The 19,396-nt window shown below is 49.6% G+C and overlaps 2 protein-coding genes across 6 annotated transcripts in view; one reads left to right on the forward strand and one right to left on the reverse strand.

Moving 5' to 3' along the window:
- Positions 1–9,603, reverse strand: part of MCM3AP (minichromosome maintenance complex component 3 associated protein) — a 45,435-nt gene extending 35,832 nt beyond the window's left edge. Inside the window, exons 1-6 of one of the 2 annotated variants that reach the window (XM_068988767.1) lie at positions 9,551–9,603; positions 7,236–8,554; positions 4,410–4,633; positions 2,180–2,258; positions 1,806–1,950; positions 332–522 (exon numbers count right to left, since the gene is read on the reverse strand). In XM_068988767.1, the coding sequence (XP_068844868.1) occupies positions 332–522; positions 1,806–1,950; positions 2,180–2,258; positions 4,410–4,633; positions 7,236–8,448 (1,852 nt within the window). In that variant the 5' untranslated portion in view covers positions 8,449–8,554; positions 9,551–9,603. Of the gene's footprint in view, positions 1–331; positions 523–1,805; positions 1,951–2,179; positions 2,259–4,409; positions 4,634–7,235; positions 8,671–9,550 lie in introns of those variants that run through there. The other variant, XM_068988759.1, reaches the window with a different exon arrangement.
- A 177-nt stretch (positions 9,604–9,780) lies between these two features.
- On the forward strand, positions 9,781–14,344 carry YBEY (ybeY metalloendoribonuclease). 4 transcript variants are annotated; one of them, XM_068980936.1, is made up of 4 exons: positions 9,781–10,297; positions 11,739–11,867; positions 13,081–13,149; positions 14,168–14,344. In XM_068980936.1, exons 1-4 carry the CDS (start codon positions 10,088–10,090, stop codon positions 14,252–14,254), a joined length of 495 nt encoding a protein of 164 aa, XP_068837037.1. In that variant the 5' UTR covers positions 9,781–10,087; the 3' UTR covers positions 14,255–14,344. The 4 variants fall into 4 exon arrangements, with proteins under 4 accessions (XP_068837037.1, XP_068837054.1, XP_068837045.1 ...); XM_068980953.1 differs by having other exon boundaries at positions 9,781–10,162; XM_068980944.1 differs by lacking the exon at positions 11,739–11,867.
- The last annotated feature ends 5,052 nt before the right edge of the window (positions 14,345–19,396 follow it).

A 19,396-nucleotide genomic window follows, 5' to 3' on the forward strand; every position in this document is an offset into this window, starting at 1 on the left:
ACATCTTTTGTAGTTTTATTTGTGGTGATTTCTGTTTCTGTTAAAGTTTTCATCTTTAATGTCTTCAATGTCTAAAAAATTGCCCTTTAAGTTATTTAATCCTGCATGTATCAATGGTGTTGGCGTTCTTCCAAAAATAAGATTACATTACAAACACACCTACACAGCGTCCACATCTACACTCACAGCCTCAGTAGACCAGAAAGCAACAGGGATCTCGGTTACACATCACAGGACCCAAGGCCCAACAGCAGCGAAGCCCCCCAGACCAGGGTCACCCCTTCCCTCACAGCTCCCGAGAAGACCGCCTCTGCCGAGACCAGCCCCTTACCTTGCCGCATGACTCTGTCCCTCTGGTCAAGCAGGCGGTACTTCTCCTCAGACGTCTCAGCCACGGTACCTATCAGGGGACTGAGGGATGACACACACGGTCCAAGGCCCTCAGAGCCCTCAGAGCTCTCATCAAAAGGGTCTTCCTCAAACTGATGGGCCTTTAGGAGACTTGGCTTCTTCACAGGAGAACTAGAAGGAAGACAACATGCTAAGACTTTGTATCCATCAGGTGTCTGGACCTTTTCCACATCCAAACACTTCTTTTATCATCCTGGACCCCCAGCTCCTCCAAAGTTGGACAGCAGCCAGCACAGAGGGGAGGCGGCCGCACCACCACCAGTGATGAGCATGAAGGCTCACATCACCCACAGGTTCTCCTCTTTAAACCGCTATACAGTCCATGGAATTCCCCAGGCCAACATACTGGAGTGGGCAGCCTTTCCCTTCTCCAGCGGATCTTCGCAGTCCAAGGATCGAACCCAGGTCTTCCTCAACACACGTGGATTCTTTACCAGCTGAGCCACAAGGGAAGCCCAAGAATACTGGAGTGGGTAGCCTATCCCTTCTCCAGCAGGTCTTCCTGATCAGGAATCAAACCGAGGTCTCCTGCATTGCAGGTGGGATTCTTTACCTACTGAGCTATCAGGGAAGCCCTGAAATGAATTACTTGTAGATTTCTATCTCAAAGACATGAAACTAAGAGGGAAATAAAAGCGCTCCAACACCATGAGGAAATACCATGCCTACACGTTTTCAAACACAGATTCCCTTCAGAAGGACATACTGAAAAGAACAGGGCATTCTGTGAGCTTCCTCATTTTCTACCTGGTTTTCAACATTCTGTGAATTTGAATGTCAAAGAGGATGTAAAGAAAGGAAAAAACAAAAGCAAATCAGCAACTACACTGTTAACTGCAAAATGTGAGGAAAACTATCCACTGGCCAAAATACGTGAAGCAGGATTAAACAGAAGCCGGCCTGCTGTGAAACGGAAGGCGGGGGCCACACGGGGGGAAGAAGGAAGGAGCCTTGGGGAACAGAGGTTCCACACAGGGACGCGGAGGTCTCCGAAGCGCACACTGTGCACTAGACCTGGCCTGCGACTCTGCACAGGGCTGCGCAGTTACAGCCACGGCTACAAGTGGTGATTAGGAACATGGCGTGCAGCCAATTACACATTTTAAGGAGAACAGCGATTGTCTGTACGCATATACATCATACAGATGGCATGACAGCAACGGCGCAGGCTGCAGGGCTGAGGGAGAGGAGGGGCCCAGGGCAGTCCCTGCCCCCACCCCCGCCCCCCAGGTCCTCTCCACATCCCTCAACCCCCATCCAGGTGTCAGCAATCACCCGCTTCCCTTCCACGCTATCTCACGACGGCTACGAAGTCCCCTGAGGTCAGTGACAGGAGAAGCCCAAGAACCCACTTGCCCTGTTAGAACAGTGGCATTTGGAAGGACCAGCCACACCTTTTACTCAGGAGGCCGCCAGTCGCAGTCCTCACCCCAGGCTTGCCGAGCGGGGAGTGCTGAAAGGGCGTGTCCTCGGTGCCCTGGCCAGCTTCCCCATCGCCTGGCTGCTTCTCCTTGAGGGAGAAGGGCTTCTTGTTGGGACCTGAGGACGCAAAAATCAGGACAGAGTTACTGACACCATAAGTCACTCAACTTGGGGGCGTCTTCTTGAGAAAGTTATAATTGTGGCAGGATGTTGTTAGAACGGAGCCCAAGAAAGTGAGACAGCCCCAATTCCACTTCACCCCACACTGGGGATCAGGCTCACACTCAGCACTCAAAGGCCTTGCACAAAGCAGGAGAGACTGTGCAGAGAACAACTGAAAACTCACTTAATTTTTTCTTGTGCCAGAAGATGGTCATATCTTTATGCAAATCTTTCCCTTTCTTCCTGGCCAGGGCTGCAGATGCCTGGATAACAGTCCACAACACAAAGGACGACAGCATCAGGAGACCAAGGAAACGAGATCAAGCTTTCACATGCATTAGTGGAATTCTGTTCAACAGAGCTACACCTCCACAGCTATGCGTTCTGACCACATTGCCTGCCTCCAGTAGCCACGGTCCCCATCTCCCTTACCTGTCTTATAGCATGTATCTGGACTTCTCCTTATCGAAATTAATGACTCTACTGTGATAGAATCCATAAACTTGGCCCTATTGGCATTTGATGAGATAATTCTCACCATATGATTTTCTGAAGAACGATGGAAAGATGGCCAAGTAACACTTAAACCCAAAGGAAACCTATAGAATGACACACATGGGGTACACTTTGTCATAAAACATACATATACAATACCAACTGTATGTTAGCATACCTGTAAATATACCTATGAAAATGTCTAGGAAAACATACCACCACACTAGATAATTGTGCTGGCTCTAATAGGAGAGAAAGGGGTGAGGAGTGGACCTCAACTTTCTATAGTTCAATGAACTGCTGACAATGACAATTTATATATTTTCTATATAAGTATTTTTTAAAGTTCAGCTAGAAGAAAAAGGACATTGCAACAGACAGAAATAACCTTAAAAACATGAGGGCTGCGGTATGACCTGGCAACTACACTCCCAAGTGTACACCAACAGGAGTGAAAGCAGGGTCCTGAATAGAGACCTGCCCTGGCTTCACGGCAGCGTTATTCACAAGACCCGAGAGGTCCACGGACAGGGGGACAGATAAACGAACTGTGGGACAACCATACCTGGGATAAAGGAAAGAAATACAACCACGTGAATGAACCCTGAAGACATTATGCTAACTGAAAGCCAGACACAAGAGGATAAATATCGTACGATTCCACTTACATGAATTATCTAGAACAGAGGGATTTATAGAGCTAGAAAGTAGATGTGAGGTCACCAGGGGCTGGAGGAAGGAAGGAATGAGGAGTTATTACTCAGTGGTTACAGAATTTCTGTTTGGGAGGATCATAAAGTTCTGGAACTAGATAATGTGATGGTTGTACAACACTTGTGAATGTAAGTAATGCTGCTGAATTGAAAAAAAAGAATCAGTAGAAAGGAATGAACAGCAAAAGCCCTAAAACTGTGCCTATCTGGGCACAGAACTTCTACTCTCAGGAACTGAAACAAAGGACATAATCAAAAATAAATGGACAGAAATGTCCACAAACAGAAAGTTGGCCAAGTAGGTAAATAGGATAGAACGCCATGTAGCTCTTAACGACCTCATTCTAATCTAGACTGTTCGTTGATTCCAGAAGCTACTGAAAATGACCACATAAGAGGTTACCAAACAGGATATGTAGTGCAACGTCATTCTGCAAAAACAAAGACGCTATCCAAAATACTCATAGGTGGTACCTTAGAGGACAGAACTATGGGCGATTGTGTGTCCCCTGCCATAGGACTTTCTGGGTTTTTCCTCTATGTTGACAGGTAACACCTCCATCATTTAAAAAAGAATGAAAACATGCTTTCTAAATACCTATAGAATATGATTTTCCCAAGAATATTCAGAAAAAAATAACAAGATATAAAGCTACATAATGAGAGCAGCTCATGTAGGCATATACCCGATAACCTATGTGGTATGCGTGTCGGTGTATATACACATATTAAAGTCGAGGCACAGCAACAATTAACAGCAGTTCTCTCTGAAAGATGCGATTACAAGATTTTACCTTTCCTGTATTGTTCTGAATGTCTATGGTGATCAGGTACTACCAGCAAATAAAATAAAAGTCAAAAACAAAACAAGAAAACTCAACTCTGAGAAAATGCTGTGTGGTTAAAAGACATTCCCATGTGCTTCGGAGACATCGGACTTCATAGGAATCACTCACCTAAAATTTCTAGAACACTGCATTCAGTTGGAACCACAAATTTTTCACAAATAAACCTAATTTATGAAAAAAATAGTGCTATTCCAGTTTCTCCAAATTAAGACATTAGAGTACTTTTCTAAATTCTAACAAGTTAACTGACAGATTTTTAAAAATAAGTTTTAAAAGTGACAAAGTTCACTCTACCTTTGCCACTTTTAAGCCTATTTTTTTTCCTCACACACATGAACTACATTGTTGGAGTACTCACATGATCAAAAAAATACACCACTGCCAGCTTCTTGCTGCGCCTGGTATATATGCGCTGCACTTTAGCAATTTTGCCAAAGTGGTTCTCCAGGGTGGTTCTGTTATTGAGATAGTCAGGGATGTTCTTGCACTGGATCGCTGTGACCTCAGCAGGAGACAAGCCCCCAAGACTGTCTGTGCTCTCACTCCTCTTGCTCTGACGGCCAGGAGTTCCTCTTAGAGAATCTAGGGGATCAATGAACAGCCACAAAAATGCATCAGATGCAATGTTTTCCAATTACTAGGGCATCAACGAGGAAAGAGCAAAGAAAATTTTTATGGCTGTTGAGACCTGCTCCACGATCCTATATGTTAGGATCCCTAATGTTTGTAGGGGGTTAACTAGACTATTAGAGTTTTGCCAAGACAACGCACTGGTCATAGCAAACACCCTTTTCCAACAACACAAGAGAAGACTCTACACATGGACATCACCAGATGGTCAACACCGAAATCAGATTGATTATATTCTTTGCAGCCAAAGATGGAGAAGCTCTATACAGTCAACAAAAACAAGACCAGGAGCTGACTGTGGCTCAGATCATGAACTCCTTACTACCAAATACAGACTCAAATTGAAGAAAGTAGGGAAAACTGCTAGACCATTCAGGTATGACCTAAATCAAATCCCTTATGATTATACAGTGGAAGTGAGAAACAGATTTAAGGGCCTAGATCTGATAGACAGAGTGCCTGATGAACTATGGAATGAGGTTTGTGACATTGTACAGGAGACAGGGATCAAGACCATCCCCATGGAAAAGAAATGCAAAAAAGCAAAATGGCTATCTGGGGAGGCCTTACAAATAGCTGTGAAAAGAAGAGAGGCGAAAAGCAAAGGAGAAAAGGAAAGATATAAGCATCTGAATGCAGAGTTCCAAAGAATAGCAAGAAGAGATAAGAAAGACTTCTTCAGCGATCAATGCAAAGAAATAGAGGAAAAGAACAGAATGGGAAAGACTAGAGATCTCTTCAAGAAAATCAGAGATACCAAGGGAACATTTCATGCAAAGATGGGCTCGATAAAGGACAGAAATGGTATGGACTCTAGTACTTTGGCCACCTCATGCGAAGAAGCAGAAGATATTAAGAAGAGGTGGCAAGAATACACAGAACTGTACAAAAAAGATCTTCACAACCCAGATAATCATGATGGTGTGATCACTAATCTAGAGCCAGACATCCTGGAATATGAAGTCAAGTGGGCCTTGGAAAGCATCGCTACAAACAAGCTAGTGGAGGTGATGGAATTCCAGTTGAGCTGTTTCAAATCCTGAAAGATGATGCTGTGAAAGTGCTGCATTCAATATGCCAGCAAATTTGGAAAACTCAGCAGTGGCCACAGGACTGGAAAAGGTCAGTTTTCGTTCCAATTACAAAGAAAGGCAATGCCAAAGAATGCTCAAACTACCGCACAATTGCACTCATCTCACATGCTAGTAAGGTAATGCTCAAAATTCTCCAAGCCAGGCTTCAGCAATACGTGAACCGTGAACTTCCTGATGATCAAGCTGGTTTTAGAAAAGGCAGAGGAATCAGAGATCAAACTGCCAACATCCCCTGGATCATGGAAAAAGCAAGAGAGTTCTAGAAAAACATCTATTTCTGCTTTCTTGAGTATGCCAAAGCCTTTGACTGTGTGGATCACAATAAACCATGGAAAATTCTGAAAGAGATGGGAATACCAGACCACCTGACAAGCCTCTTGAGAAACCTGTATGCAGGTGAGGAATCAGCAGTTAGAACTGGACATGGAACAACAGACTGGTTCCAAATAGGAAAAGGAGTATGTCAAGGCTGTATATTGTCACCCTGCTTATTTAACTTCTATGCAGAGTACATCATGAGAAACGCTGGACTGGAAGAAACACAAGCTGGAATCAAGATTGCCGGGAGAAATATCAATAACCTCAGATATGCAGATGACACCACACTTATGGCACAAAGTGAAGAGGAACTAGAAAGCCTCTTGATGAAAGTAAAAGAGGAGAGTGAAAAAGCTGGCCTAAAGCTCAACATTCAGAAAACTAAGATCATGGCATCCAGTCCCATCACTTCATGGGAAATAGATGGGGAAACAGTGGAAACAGTGGCAGACTTTATTTTTGGGGGCTCCAAAATCACTGCAGATGGTGACTGCAGCCGTGAAATCAAAAGACGCTTACTCCTTGGAAGAAAAGTTATGGCCAACCTAGATAGCGTACTCAAAAGCAGACACATTACTTTGTCGACTAAGGTCTGTCTAGTCAATGCTATGGTTTTTCCTGTGGTCATGTATGGATGTGAGAGTTGGACTGTGAAGAAGGCTGAGCGCTGAAGAATTGATGCTTCTGAACTGTGGTGTTGGAGAAGACTCTTGAGAGTCCCTTGGACTGCAAGGACATCCAACCAGTCCATTCTGAAGGAGATCAGCCCTGGGATTTCTGTGGAAGGAATGATGCTAAAGCTGAAACTCTAGTACTTTGGCCACCTCATGCGAAGAGTTGACTCACTGGAAAAGACTCTGATGCTGGGAGGGATTGGGGGCAGGGAGGAGAAGGGGACGACAGAGGATGAGATGGCTGGATGCCAACACTGACTCAATGGATGTGAGTCTGAGTGAACTCCGGGAGTTGGTGATGGACAGGGAGGCCTGGCGTGCTGTGTTTCATGGGGTTGCAAAGAGTCGGACACGACTGAGCGACTGAACTGAAATGAACTGGAATAGGAGATTCAAGCTAACACTCGGGGAAATTTACCAAGAACCTGCCAGCAGGATATACTATATTTTGTACTTTCTAGAACGTACCTTCTTTTTTATCTCTGCTTTCAGTTTCTTCCTCTTTATTCACACCTGGAAGCCGGGAAGGTACCGGGACAGACTGACTCCCTCCTGGGATGACCAAGTGGTCATTTTCCCCAGACTCGACACAGCCAGTTTCCTTTTTAGATTCCTTGTTGCCCAGACGACCTACTTCTTTATTGCTTTTGAAGACATCCTGTATTGTCCGCCCAAACAAAGTGCCTCCTCGGGGTCGATTCAAGCGAACAGGTCGTTTATCTGGAGGATGATCACCCCTTGACAGAGGGTCCAAGTCTTCAGCTGCATCATGACCGTGCCTCCTTGGGGACCGATCCTGGTCCTCCTTTCTTTTCAGTCCTTTCATGAGGCTGGGAAGTGGCTCCATTTGGGAAACAGCTTCTTCGCTTCCTTGTCTGACACCTGTTTTGCCAGCTGGGAAGGGTTCACCCAAGGACCCTGAAGACATGGGGAAGGCAGTGAAGGTGCTACTAGAACTTCCAAACAGTGATTTGGGGCCTCGCTTCTCTTCCTCCACATTCTGATTTGGCAAAGCAGGGGTAAAGGCAGATGATGAATTATTATTGCCTGGTTTTGAAAAGGTAAAATTTGAACTGGTGGCTGAACTACTTGTCCCCTGAGAAAAAGGAAATGGGGCCAGTCCCCCAGGTCCACTACTGATTGGATTGGAAAATGTAAAAAATCCAGAAGTAACTTGGCTCTTAGTTTTCTCTGGCTCAGATTCAGCCCCCAGTATTGGTCTGAACATTGAGTTTTCCAGAGGTTTAAAGCCAAATTCTGTTTTCCCAAAGCCAGAGCTTGCTTTTTCTCCAGTTTCAGGGGCAAAAGTAGAAGTAGTTGGGAATGCTCCAAGGTTGGGGGACTTAAAACTGAATCCAGAGTTTCCAGGCACACGTGAACTTGAAGGCCCAGAGGCAGCTACAAAGGCTGGACTGTGTTCAAGTCCAGAAAAGAGCCCAACATTTGAGGTTTGAGAGAATCCTAATGTTTGCACTGAAGAATGACTTTGTCCAGAAGATGCTGGAAAACTGGACACCTGTGAAAATCCTGAGCTTTTTCCGGATAACGTATTGCTTTGTCCAAAAACAGAGGGCTGACCAAGCCGAAATTGTGGCTTAGCTTGAAATGTTCCTATGGAGCTACTGGAAGATGTTGGAAAAACATCAGGCTGCTGCCCACCGAAAGGATTAGTTGGATTCATCTTCTGAGCGAGTTACTAGAAGGCAATAAATAATACATGTAGAAAAGTAGTCCTCTTCCTTAAATGGTCTGTTCAACTAGGGAGCTCCCCCCATCTCCACAATAAGCTGAAAAACAAAAATTCAGACAATCACAACTACGTGGTGCTGGAAGGCACCAAATTAGAATTTTTAATCACATGCCAGGCAAAGCAAAGGACTAATTCTTATTTTCTGAGAGCCAAATGGTGGTACCCCACCTTACTGCAGGGAGTGCAGAATAGAAGATGGTACAAATAAATTACTTTGTTATGGGGGGTTGGCTCAGATAGTTAAGCGTCTGCCTACAACGTGGGAGACCCCCGGGTTCGATCCCTGGGTGGGGGAGATCCTCTGGAGAAGGAAATGGCAACCCACTCCAGTACTCTTGCCTGGAAAATCCCATGGGAGGAGCCTGGTAGACTACAGTCCATGGGGTCGCAAAGAGTCGGACACGACTGAGCGACTTAACTTCACTTATGGGGGTTTAAAGCATGATCCTTAAAGACTTAAAAAAACAATCAAAACATCTTACTGAATCAGTAAATTTATGGAAAACCTAAAATAGCAATAAGAAAGTATATGCCAGTTGCACTTTCCAAGACAGGAGTTTCTGACACCTTTCAATCTCCACAGCGAGAATTACAATGTAACACTGTTAAAAAGTTAGTGTTTCAATGTTTCCTCCCATCTAATTTTTTCTCCCAGTAACCAGAGCACCAAATACTTTTTCCAAACATGGAAATAATTTGCGTTTTAACACAGTGGCGGCTACCCCCAAGGATCTAGCTCGAAGTACACAGTGCTCTTGAAAGACAGGCAGCCCCGCCAGATCGCGGGTGCAGCGCAACCCAAATCTCGGGCGGGCCAGTGGGTGGGCTCGGCGCCCGCCGCGCACCGCCCCCCGCATCCTGCCTGCCGTGTGCCCCCGCCGACGCCCCTGCGCCCCGGGACCCGCCAAGTCCCATCCCCGCGCCCCTGGCCGCGCGCCCACCATGTTCACCCAGCCCCGCTCGGTTAGCAACACGGCCGGGGCGGCGGGGAAGAGGGCGGCCTCCGCCCTCCAGGGCCCCGCGCAGTGCTCACCGTCTAGCTCAGGGACACAGCCGCCCACCATCCCTTCGGGCTAGAGACACACGCAGGGCCCGTCGCCGCCTAGGCCAGTGCTGCCCGCGGCCCGCGAACAGAAAACACCGCGGACCCACTTCCGGTCGGTCCCGCGCCGCCCAGCACCGCCCGGGCCCGGCCGCGCGCGGGTTCCGCTCTCCGGCCGGGCGGCGGCGGTGGGGCTTCCGGGGCGCGGCGTCCGCACCCCCGTCCGCCCGCTTCTGCTCAGTAAGCGCCTCTTCCCCAGAGTGGGGCGGCGCGCGCTGGGCCCGCCATGCACCCTTACACCGCTGGGCCCTCCCCTCTCGCCCGTTCTCTAGTGTGTGTCACCAGCCGTCCGGCGCGCCGCACTCCACCGTCTGTCCAGGCCCCCGGTGCTGCGTCTTCCTCTCGGTAAAGCGCACGTTCCATGACAGTTTTCAACGAATTCCACCGAACGGGGTGACGTGAGCGTGCGTGCGCGTGCGTTGCTACAGAACTTCCGCGGGCTTTACGATTCATCGGCCCGAAGTCGAGATGAGCCTGGCGCTGCGAAATCTGCAGCGGGCGGTGCCCCTGCGGCGCGCGCTGCTGCGCCAGAGGCTGCAGGCAGTGCGCGGGGCCCTGGGCGTGCGGGCCTTCGACGTGGGCGTTGTCTGCGTCGACAACCGGAAGATCCAGCAGATGAACAGGATCTACCGAGAGCAAGACACCCCGACTGACGTGCTCTCCTTCCCCTTTCACGAGGTAAAGGCTGCCCTCCTGTTCTCGTCCGGCCTACCTTCCGCTGTGAATTCCGTTAATTACACCACAGACAGGATTGTCAGTGTTGCTCGGAAAATTTCAAATACACACGAAAGTAGGGAGTAAGATGTGACCGTCGCTACTGATCTGAGCCTATCGCTGAAAGAGGGAGGGTGATCCCCGCCCTCCTAGTAACAGTGAATTAAAGAGAAAGCGCTTCTGCAGTTTTAAGTGTGATTCAATAATGGATATGTACGGGTTGAAAATTTTAAATAACTCTGAAAATAAAAGGATAGACTTGGGCAAATATTTTAAACAAATATGTGCTGTCTATCAGGTTATGAGGATTTCCCTGTGGCTCAAACGGTAAAAAAAAATCTGCCTGCTATGCAGGAGACCAGGGTTCCATCCCTGGGTCGGGAAGATCCCCTGGAGGAGGGTATGGCAACCCTCCAGTATTCTTGCCTGGAGAATCCCATGGACAGAGGAACCTGGCAGGCTACAGTCCATGGGATCAAAAAGAGTTGGACACGACTGAGCAACTAACACACGCATCAGGTTATTACCTATGTTATGTGAATGACTCATTCGAGACTTCCTGCATTGTTGCTGCTGCTGCTAAGTCGCTTCAGTCGTGTCCGACTCTGTGCGACCCCATAGATGGCAGCCCACCAGGCTCCCCCATCCCTGGGATTCTCCAGGCAAGAACACTGGAGTGGGTTGCCATATCCTTCTCCAATGCATGAAAGGGAAAAGTGGAAGGGAAGTCGCTCAGTCGTATCCGACTCTTAGCGACCCCATGGACTGCAGCCTACCTGGCTCCTCCGTCCATGGGATTTTCCAGGCAAGAGTACTGGAGTGGGGTGCCATTGCCTTCTCCGTCCTGCATTGTTAGTGGCCACATAAATTGGGGCAGCCCTTTTGGAAAGCAGTCTGGCAGTTTACCTGAAGTAAGTCTTGATAACTGTTTAATCCACTAGGATCACACCTAAGGAAATAAATTGAAAAACGAAAGAGAATTAAATGTTCAACGTGTTCAATATAAAAATATATTAAAGTGTCCATTTATTCTCCATAAAAAGAAATAAAAATATTTGACTGACTTAGTGTGAACAGTCCTCAGCTGAATGGACTGGTCTTTATTTGGGAACATGTGATCAGTATCAAAACTGGGAAGAACAGAAATGTAAACTTGTATCAATGAGGTGATTTAGCTCCACAGATGTTTTGGAGCTGGGTGGTTGTGCATTAGGAAGGATGAAAGAATTATTTTGATAGTGTGGGAACATCTTAAGTCAGTCGTGTGTAGTGTCCCTGCCACAGCCCCTGATTTGTCTGCCTTGGAAGTAGCAACACAGGGTCTTTCAGGGTGGAAACCTGTGGGCCTGTGGCCAGTTAGTATTCTGAGGTCATGTTCTGCAAGTGTGTATTTCTTTATTTTCAGAATCTGAAAGCAGGTGAAATGCCCCAGCCCGACTTCCCAGATGACTATAATTTAGGAGACATTTTCCTGGGCGTGGAGTTTATCTTCCAGCAGTGCAAGGAAGATGAAGATTACTATGACATCCTGACTGTAAGTGGGATGCTGAAATGACAGATCCTTATGGGCAAAGCAGAGACCCATGTCCTTCATCCAGGCCATGAGAAGAGGTGGTGGAGGTGACGCGGACATCCACACCATAATCCTTGTGTAGGACAAGGGTTCCTGGGGGAAACCCGCAGGCAGGGGCCATGCCCTCACCACACCTCAGAGAGAGCCTGGGGCATGGGTCTGTGCCCTCGAGGCAGCGTTGGGTGAGGGGAGGGGACGGGAAGCATCCTAGGAGGAGGGAGCCCCGGGAGTGGCCTGATTCTTAGCTTGGCCTCTGGAGATGAGCTGGCTGCTATTTAGCTAGCTCAGACAGGCTGAAGGAGCTTCTTACTGAACCACTAGAAGCAGGCAGGATTCTGGCCTCCAGGACCTTCAGATCTGTCTCCTCCCCTGATGCCATGAAGGATGGCAGGATGGCAGGAGTGTTTTGGAAAGCGGGGTGTGACTGAGTCGTGTTTCAGTGTCCCCATGGATTCAATGGAGATGTCTCCCTTTGTCCGCACCCTAAAGTATCATCTTTGGGGAATCCTAGTGCTTCCGAAACTTGAATGTCCCAGCAAGACGCCCTGTGCTCAGGCGTCAGGGTTGCTGAGGAGGGTGTGCTTTCTCCCTGCAAGTGGTGAGAACCGCAGCGTAGACAGCACTGCTTAGCACCGGTCTCAACTCCAGGATCTCCGTGACTAGCGTCTGTGTGCCCCGGGGGGCTCTGGGCTAGGGTCACCTGTGGACACTGTCCACTCCCCAACACCTTCTGAGAAGTCTCTTAGTGGATCTTAGAAGACCCACAGTGGAGGACCAGCCCGCACTCCTAGGATCCTGTTCCCTGGCACTGGGCCAGGCCAACCCACTCTCCTCCCAGCTGGCAGCCACCTGCATGGCAACGCTGGGTCCCTCCCCTTCCCTTGCCCTGGTTCTCCATGTCTCCACAGCTCCCCCCACCCCAGAGGAGATCCTGATCTTCACACCCTACTACAGGGGCCTGACCTACTCCTGCTAACCAGACCCCACCCCTGTGCCCTCACCACCTGCCCGCAGCCCTGCCTGGGTCCAGAGGAGGCTTCCTCACCTCCCACTGGGCAGCCACTAGCCCTCCCTGATTTTTTCCTTCTCCTCCATTACCGCCACCACCACCACCACCCCAGCTCATGGCTGGATCCTGACCACCCTCTGAGGCAGCTCTTAATTGTTTTGACAGGTGACTGCCACCCACGGGCTCTGTCACCTCCTGGGCTTCACACACAGCACGGAGGCTGAATGGCAGAAGGTAGGAGCCCTGCCCTGTCTGCAGCACACACAGGCACATGTTGCGTTGCAGCCCAGGCTCCAGAAACCAGGCTGTGCAACCTGCCCCCTGCTGTCCAGTGTGAAAACCAAATGGAGAAATGCAGCGAAATGAGGAGTTGGTAGGGCCCACTTTATAAAAGAGATGGTGTTTGTTTTAAATACTGGGCTCCCTAAATGCTCGTAACTGCATTATTCATTCACTACTGAAAAGTCCGAGGAGAGACGCTGCTGCACATTTCATGAAATCCCAAAATGACTTAACGTTAAAATCTTTATGAGAGTTATTGTGATGATATTTGTCAGTTGGAAACAGGATTTAGGACATTAGAGTGTCTGATCCAGACCTATTATGTGGTGGTTTGTTTCCTCGAAGACTACCAGTATTTACTCAGTTTATAAAGGTCTGTATTATAGAACCACAATTGTGTTTTATTAACTCAAATTATGTTCATAATCAAAGAGGCTCTCTGAACTGCATAGAAAAACGTTTTTTGAAAATTAACAAAATGGTTCTGGTACAGTTGGCCTCCTGGCCTCCCGAGGCTCCTGGGTCCATGCTGGCCACACCCTGGCTCTGTCCCCAACCCCTAACCCTGCTTTAGCCCCCTTATCCCCCTCCTCAGCTCCGCTGCCCTCCGCACCAGCAGCATCACAGGGAAGCTCCAGGGCAGTTTCCCACCAGCCCACCCTTCCCCCCAGGAGGGGCTGTCCTCACACACCCACTCCTAGACTTTAGAGCAAGTCACCCAGTCTGACCCCTTCTTCTAACCCCGAGATAGGCCCTCCCCTCCTCTTCCTACCCAAGACCACCAGCTCAGCCCTGGCCCCCCACCCCCTGGCCCTACTGGCTCCAAGGCTCACACCAGGAGCTCCTCTGTCCTGAGGCTGCGCGCCTCGGGCTGTGTGGGAGGCCATGGGCCTCAGGGAGAGAGCCCCAGGGCCAGGGGAAGCCAGGCCTCTGGGCCAGTCCAGAGCTGGTTTCCACCCCTTTCTTTCAGATGTACCAGAAGGAGAAGCAGGTTCTCCAGGAGCTGAACAAGCACATGGGGACCAGGCTGCAGCCCCTGAGCAGAGGCCTCTTCTGACGGAGGTGATACACCGTGGCTGGAAGGTGGCCCCAGAGATCAGGGCGCCCCCACACTGAGGGTCTTGGTGGCCACTGCTGCCCTGTGGGGCAACTTCCAGTCCTTCGTTTAGGACACAGTCGGTGTGCTGTTTCCAGTGTTGTAAATAAAATAGTTCTCAGCTCTCAGATCATACAGAGGTGGGGCATGGGAGCCACCCCTGCCCCAAGGCTCTGCCTTTGGCATAGGGGCATCTCTCCCATCTCAGGACAGATCAAGGAGCCCAGGTGAGTGTGCCCTCCCTTGAACTCCTGCTGGATTCAGGCCTACCCAGCCCCCACCGGAGCAGGATAGCTGTGAGGCCAGCCAACCCACCCCAACCCGGGGGGACCCTCAGCTCTTCTTTCGCCATCAGCCGCCCCTGCTCGCTCGTAGGTCATTCCTGAGCCCTCTGCCATGGCACCCGCATAGCAGAACTCCGACTGCCACATCCCGTCCTCCTGTCGGACAGTGCCCTCCTATCAGTCCTGTTCAGTCCTGCCTTCTGAACAGCAAAGTAAACCCGGGGGTCACCCAGAGCCTTCTCCAGAGCTGTGCCTACGTTCTGACCTCACAAGTGGGGCAGATGTGGAGGGGGCGGGCACTGAACCAACTCAGGGCCTGGTCAACTCGACCTCAGGCCCCAGCAACTGACTATAGTGCTACAGACTCTCCATGGAGCTCCAGACGAGTCAGGGCAACAAAACACTGCCTCTTGGAGATTCTAAAACTCAGAAAACTATGATTCTAAGAATTTGGTTTCTCCCATAAGTTGATTTTAGAAACATGAAAACTCAGTTCCCGTTGGATTTGCATCCTGAGCCTGGACTCCACTGGCTTCTGGGGACACGGGTCTGTCATTTTCCTGAGCTGCTGGCTGCATGACCTGCTTGTAATCATTAAGCTTGTTCTCAGTTTAGAGTTTAGCATGGCCAAGATCAAAGTTAAGCCCCCAGAGCTCTCTGCTTTCTGGGCCTTTTTTAAGGGACTGAAGGGTCCTGAGACCCACTGGTCCTGCCAGCAAGTGTTTGGAGGCTCTTCACCTGCCACTAGAGCCAGCCCCTCAAGACCTCTGGTTGTGTCTGGACACAGGCGACTTGCTTCTTTGTTCAAGTCTGAGCAGACTTGCTGGGGCTGGAGGAGGGTCCAGATTTACAGGGTGATGCAGTGAGAAGCTTTCCAGAGTTGGATGGTGTGTCCCTCCTGCCCGCCCACCCTGGCAGCCCATAGCAGTGGCCCCCGGGTCCTGCTACCTGGTACCGGGTTCCGAGGGACCTGGGTGTGCCTTGACCCTCCACGTGGATAGCGTCCATGCATACAGCACAGCCATCCTGTGTTTCTCTCACCAGTGACCCCGTTGGCATCTCCTCCACCAGATGGGCAACTGCTCATGTCTTATTGCCCATTTTCTACTGGTTTTCCATTTTTTCTTATTAGTTGGGTGTTTTAGTATGTGGTTGTAAACAGCCCTTGAATTTCAGTACAGAATGTGAGCAAGTGTCCTGACCTGAATCTGAGAGAAGGCCACCGCACGGTCCGTCAGCAGCCAGGCCATCTGCTGGCCACAGGGCGTCTTGGTTCTGTCTCATTCCACTGGTTGCCCCCACCCCCTGCCCTCCTCACCCAGACATATGCTGCTTGGACCCAGTTCAGTTCAGTTCAGTTGCTCAGTCATGTCTGACTCTTTGGGACCCCATGGACTGCAGCACGCCAGACCTCCCTGTCCATCACCAACTCCCAGAGCTTGCTCACACTCATGTCCATCAAGTTGGTGATGCCATCCAACCATCTCATCCTCTGTGGTCCCCTTCTCCTCCTGCCTTCAATCTTTCCCAGCATCAAGGTCTTTTTCCAGTGAGTCATTTCTTCCCATTAGATGGCCAAAGTATTGGAGCTTCAGCATCAGTCCTTCCAATGAATATTCAGGACTGATTTCTTTCGGGACTAACTGGTTTGATCTCCTTGCTGTCCAAGGGACTCTCAAGAGTCTTCTCCAACACCACAGTTCAAAAACATCAATTCTTCAGTGCTCATCCTTCTTTATGGTCCAGCTCTCACATCCATACATGCCTGGTTCCAGAGCTCCCTTGCAAATCCACCGTCGCCTGAGCAGAGCCCCTGCTCCAGGTGTTGCCTGGGTTCCTAGCCCTTTACTGTCCTGGGTGTGTCCTTAGAGTTACGCCAGGTCCACAGGGCACAGGCAGTGCCTCCTGCTTCATGGTTCTTGACATCTTGGTGAGGGGAGCCCCACCAGCACCCCCACCAGGGCACTTGGCACAACCATTAAAATTTCCTCTCCTCACAACACCTCTACCACTAACTGCCAGGAGGCAGTGCAGCCCCCACAAGTGAAGGGCTCAGGCCCACAAGTTCAGTTCAGTCACTCAGTCATGTCCGACTCTTTGTGACCCCATGGGCTGCAACACTCCAGGCTTCCCTGTCCATCACCCATCCCTGGAGCTTGTTCAAACTCATGTCCATCAAGTCAGTGATGCCATTCAACCATCTCATCCTCTGTCGAACCCTTCTCCTGCCTTCAGTCTTTCCCAGCATCAGAGTCTTTTCCAATGAGACAGTTCTTTGAATCAGGTGGCCAAGGTTTTGGAGCTTCAGCTTCAGCATCAGTCCTTCCTAATTTCCTTTAGGACTGTCTGGTTTGATCTCCTTGCAGTCCGGGGGACTCTCAAGAGTTGTCTTCAACACCACAGTTCAAAAGCATCAGTTCTTTGGTGCTCAGCTTTCTTTGTAGTCCAACTCTCATATCCATACGTGACTATAGGAAAAACCATAGCTTTGACTGTCCAGACCGACCTTTGTCAGCAAAGTAACGTCTCTGTTTTTAACATGCTGTCTAGGTTTGTCATAGCTTTTCTTCCAAGGAGCAAGTGTCTTTTAATTTCACAGCTGCAGTTACTGTCTGCAGTGATTTTGGAGCCCAAGAAAATAAAGTCAGTCACTATTTTCCATTGTTTCCCCATCTATTTGCCATGAAGTGATGGGACCAGATGCCATGATCTTAGTTTTTTGAATGTTTAGTTTTAAGCCAGCTTTTTCACTCCTCTTTCACTTTCATCAAGAGGCTCTTTAGTTCTTCTTTGCTTTCTGCCATAAGGCTGGTGTCATCTGCGTATCTGAGGTTATTGACATTTCTCCCATCTCCCATGGACATCTCCCAGGTCCATCAAGTTGATGATGCCATCCAGCCATCTTATCCTGGCCTCCCTACCGAGGCTATTAACCCTCTCAAGACTTCCCTGGTGGTCCAGTAGCTAGGACTCTGAGCTGCCAATGCAGGGAGCCCAGGTTTGATCTCTGGTCAGGGAACTAGATCCTGCATGTTGCAACTGGAACTTGGTGCAGCCAAATAAATAAATATATTTTTTTTAATGCCTCCCACTCTAGACCAAGATACTCATTGTCCAACTTCACCAGAAATCAGTTTCCCATAACCCTCCCCATCCCCTGGGCTCAGTAATTTGCTAGAATGGTCACGGAACTCAGGGAACACTGCTTTATTGTAAAGGACACAGATGACAGCCCGCTGAAGATGTGCACAGGGTGAGGTCTGGGAGGGTCTGGAACATAGGAGCATCTGTCCCCTTGGAGCAGGGTGTGCACCACATCCCAGATGTTCACCAGTCCAATCTTCTAGTGGTTTTATGGAGGTTCTGTTCGGCATTGATGGATTCAGTCATTGGCCACTGGTGATTGACAACTTCCAGCCTCCACTCCCTCAGGTTGTGGGTGGGGCTTAAGTTCCAACCTCCAATCAGAGGGGGCTCCTCGGACAACCAGCCCCCATCCTCCTGAAGCCCTCCAGGGGCCCAGAATCACCTCATTAGCATACTGTCGGGATTACAAAGGTTTTAGGAGCTGTGTGCCAGGAAGCGGGACAAAACCAAATACACATTTCTTACTATGCTGCAGTATCACACCACGCAAAGTCCCCACCTCTGGACCCCAGCACCACCTCCCTGGCAGCCCCACTCCACTTCCAGGGCCTCCTGAGACTTCTTCAGCTGCCCCGGACTGGCCAACTCATGAGGGTGCTCTCACCCCATGTCCTCACGTTGACCTCCCTTCCCATAGGCCCTCCCAGTGGTGGCCTTGCCACGCTCTCACAGCACTGGACTCTCCCAGACACAGGAACATATTTCCTTCATCCTGGTTTACCCGCTAAGGCCAGGTGTGCGGTGACAGAAAACATCCATGTTAATCTTTGCCGCCCCCCGCCCCAGCTCCTGACATGGGGATCCTGAAACCTTCGTAAATTCCCACGTGATGATGAGGTAACTCTGGGTGGCTCCTGGATGGGTCTGGTTGCTGGGAAGACCAAGCCAGGACTAGCGCCTTGGAACTTCCCTGGAGTAGGGAGGGGGTGGAGATGGAGTGACCGGTGGTCAGGCCCACGTGAGGAAGCCTCCACACCATCCCAGCCTAAGGTGCAGGGGGTCCAGGTCGGCAGACACATCCAGGCTGGGAGGCGACGCACCCCACTCCTCAGGGACACAGGTGAGGCCTGGATTTGTGACTGGCGGCTGAAGTGGGGACAGTCCTAGGAAACTGAGCCCTTGACCTGAGGGATCTGACCCCGTCTCCAGGCAGGTGGCATCAGAATTGAGCTGAATTGCCGGATACCCGACCAGGACCACAGGGACCTGCTTGTGGGCAAACCCCACACACATTTGGTGACAGATGTGAAATGTCCTATGTGACAGTAGGGGAGACTCACAGGAGAGGAAGACACCTGAGGGAAGGGCTGGGTTTTCCCTGACTCCAAAGGCAAACAAAACAGATTGTCCAATTTCCCAGGCCAACCAAAGATGACAAGCTGCTGTCAAACCTCTTCCCTCTATAGAGTTAACAATTCTGTTGAGAAGTAAAACCAAACTGAAAAGCCGTGTTAGAAAATGTCAACACGAATGGGAACTCCCTCATGGTCCAGTAATGAGGACTCAGCACTTTGACTGCTGAGGGCTCGGGTTAGATTCCTGGTTGGGGAGCTGAGATCCCACAAACCGTGGTGAAATTTTTATTAAAAGGAAACGTCAACATGAAAATACGGAAATTGGGTCAGACCTTTAATTGCCCATTGAACAAGATATACAGACGTCAGGACATGCT

The sequence above is a fragment of the Capricornis sumatraensis genome, chromosome 1, assembly GCF_032405125.1.
Source record: "Capricornis sumatraensis isolate serow.1 chromosome 1, serow.2, whole genome shotgun sequence".
NCBI lineage: Eukaryota > Metazoa > Chordata > Mammalia > Artiodactyla > Bovidae > Capricornis > Capricornis sumatraensis.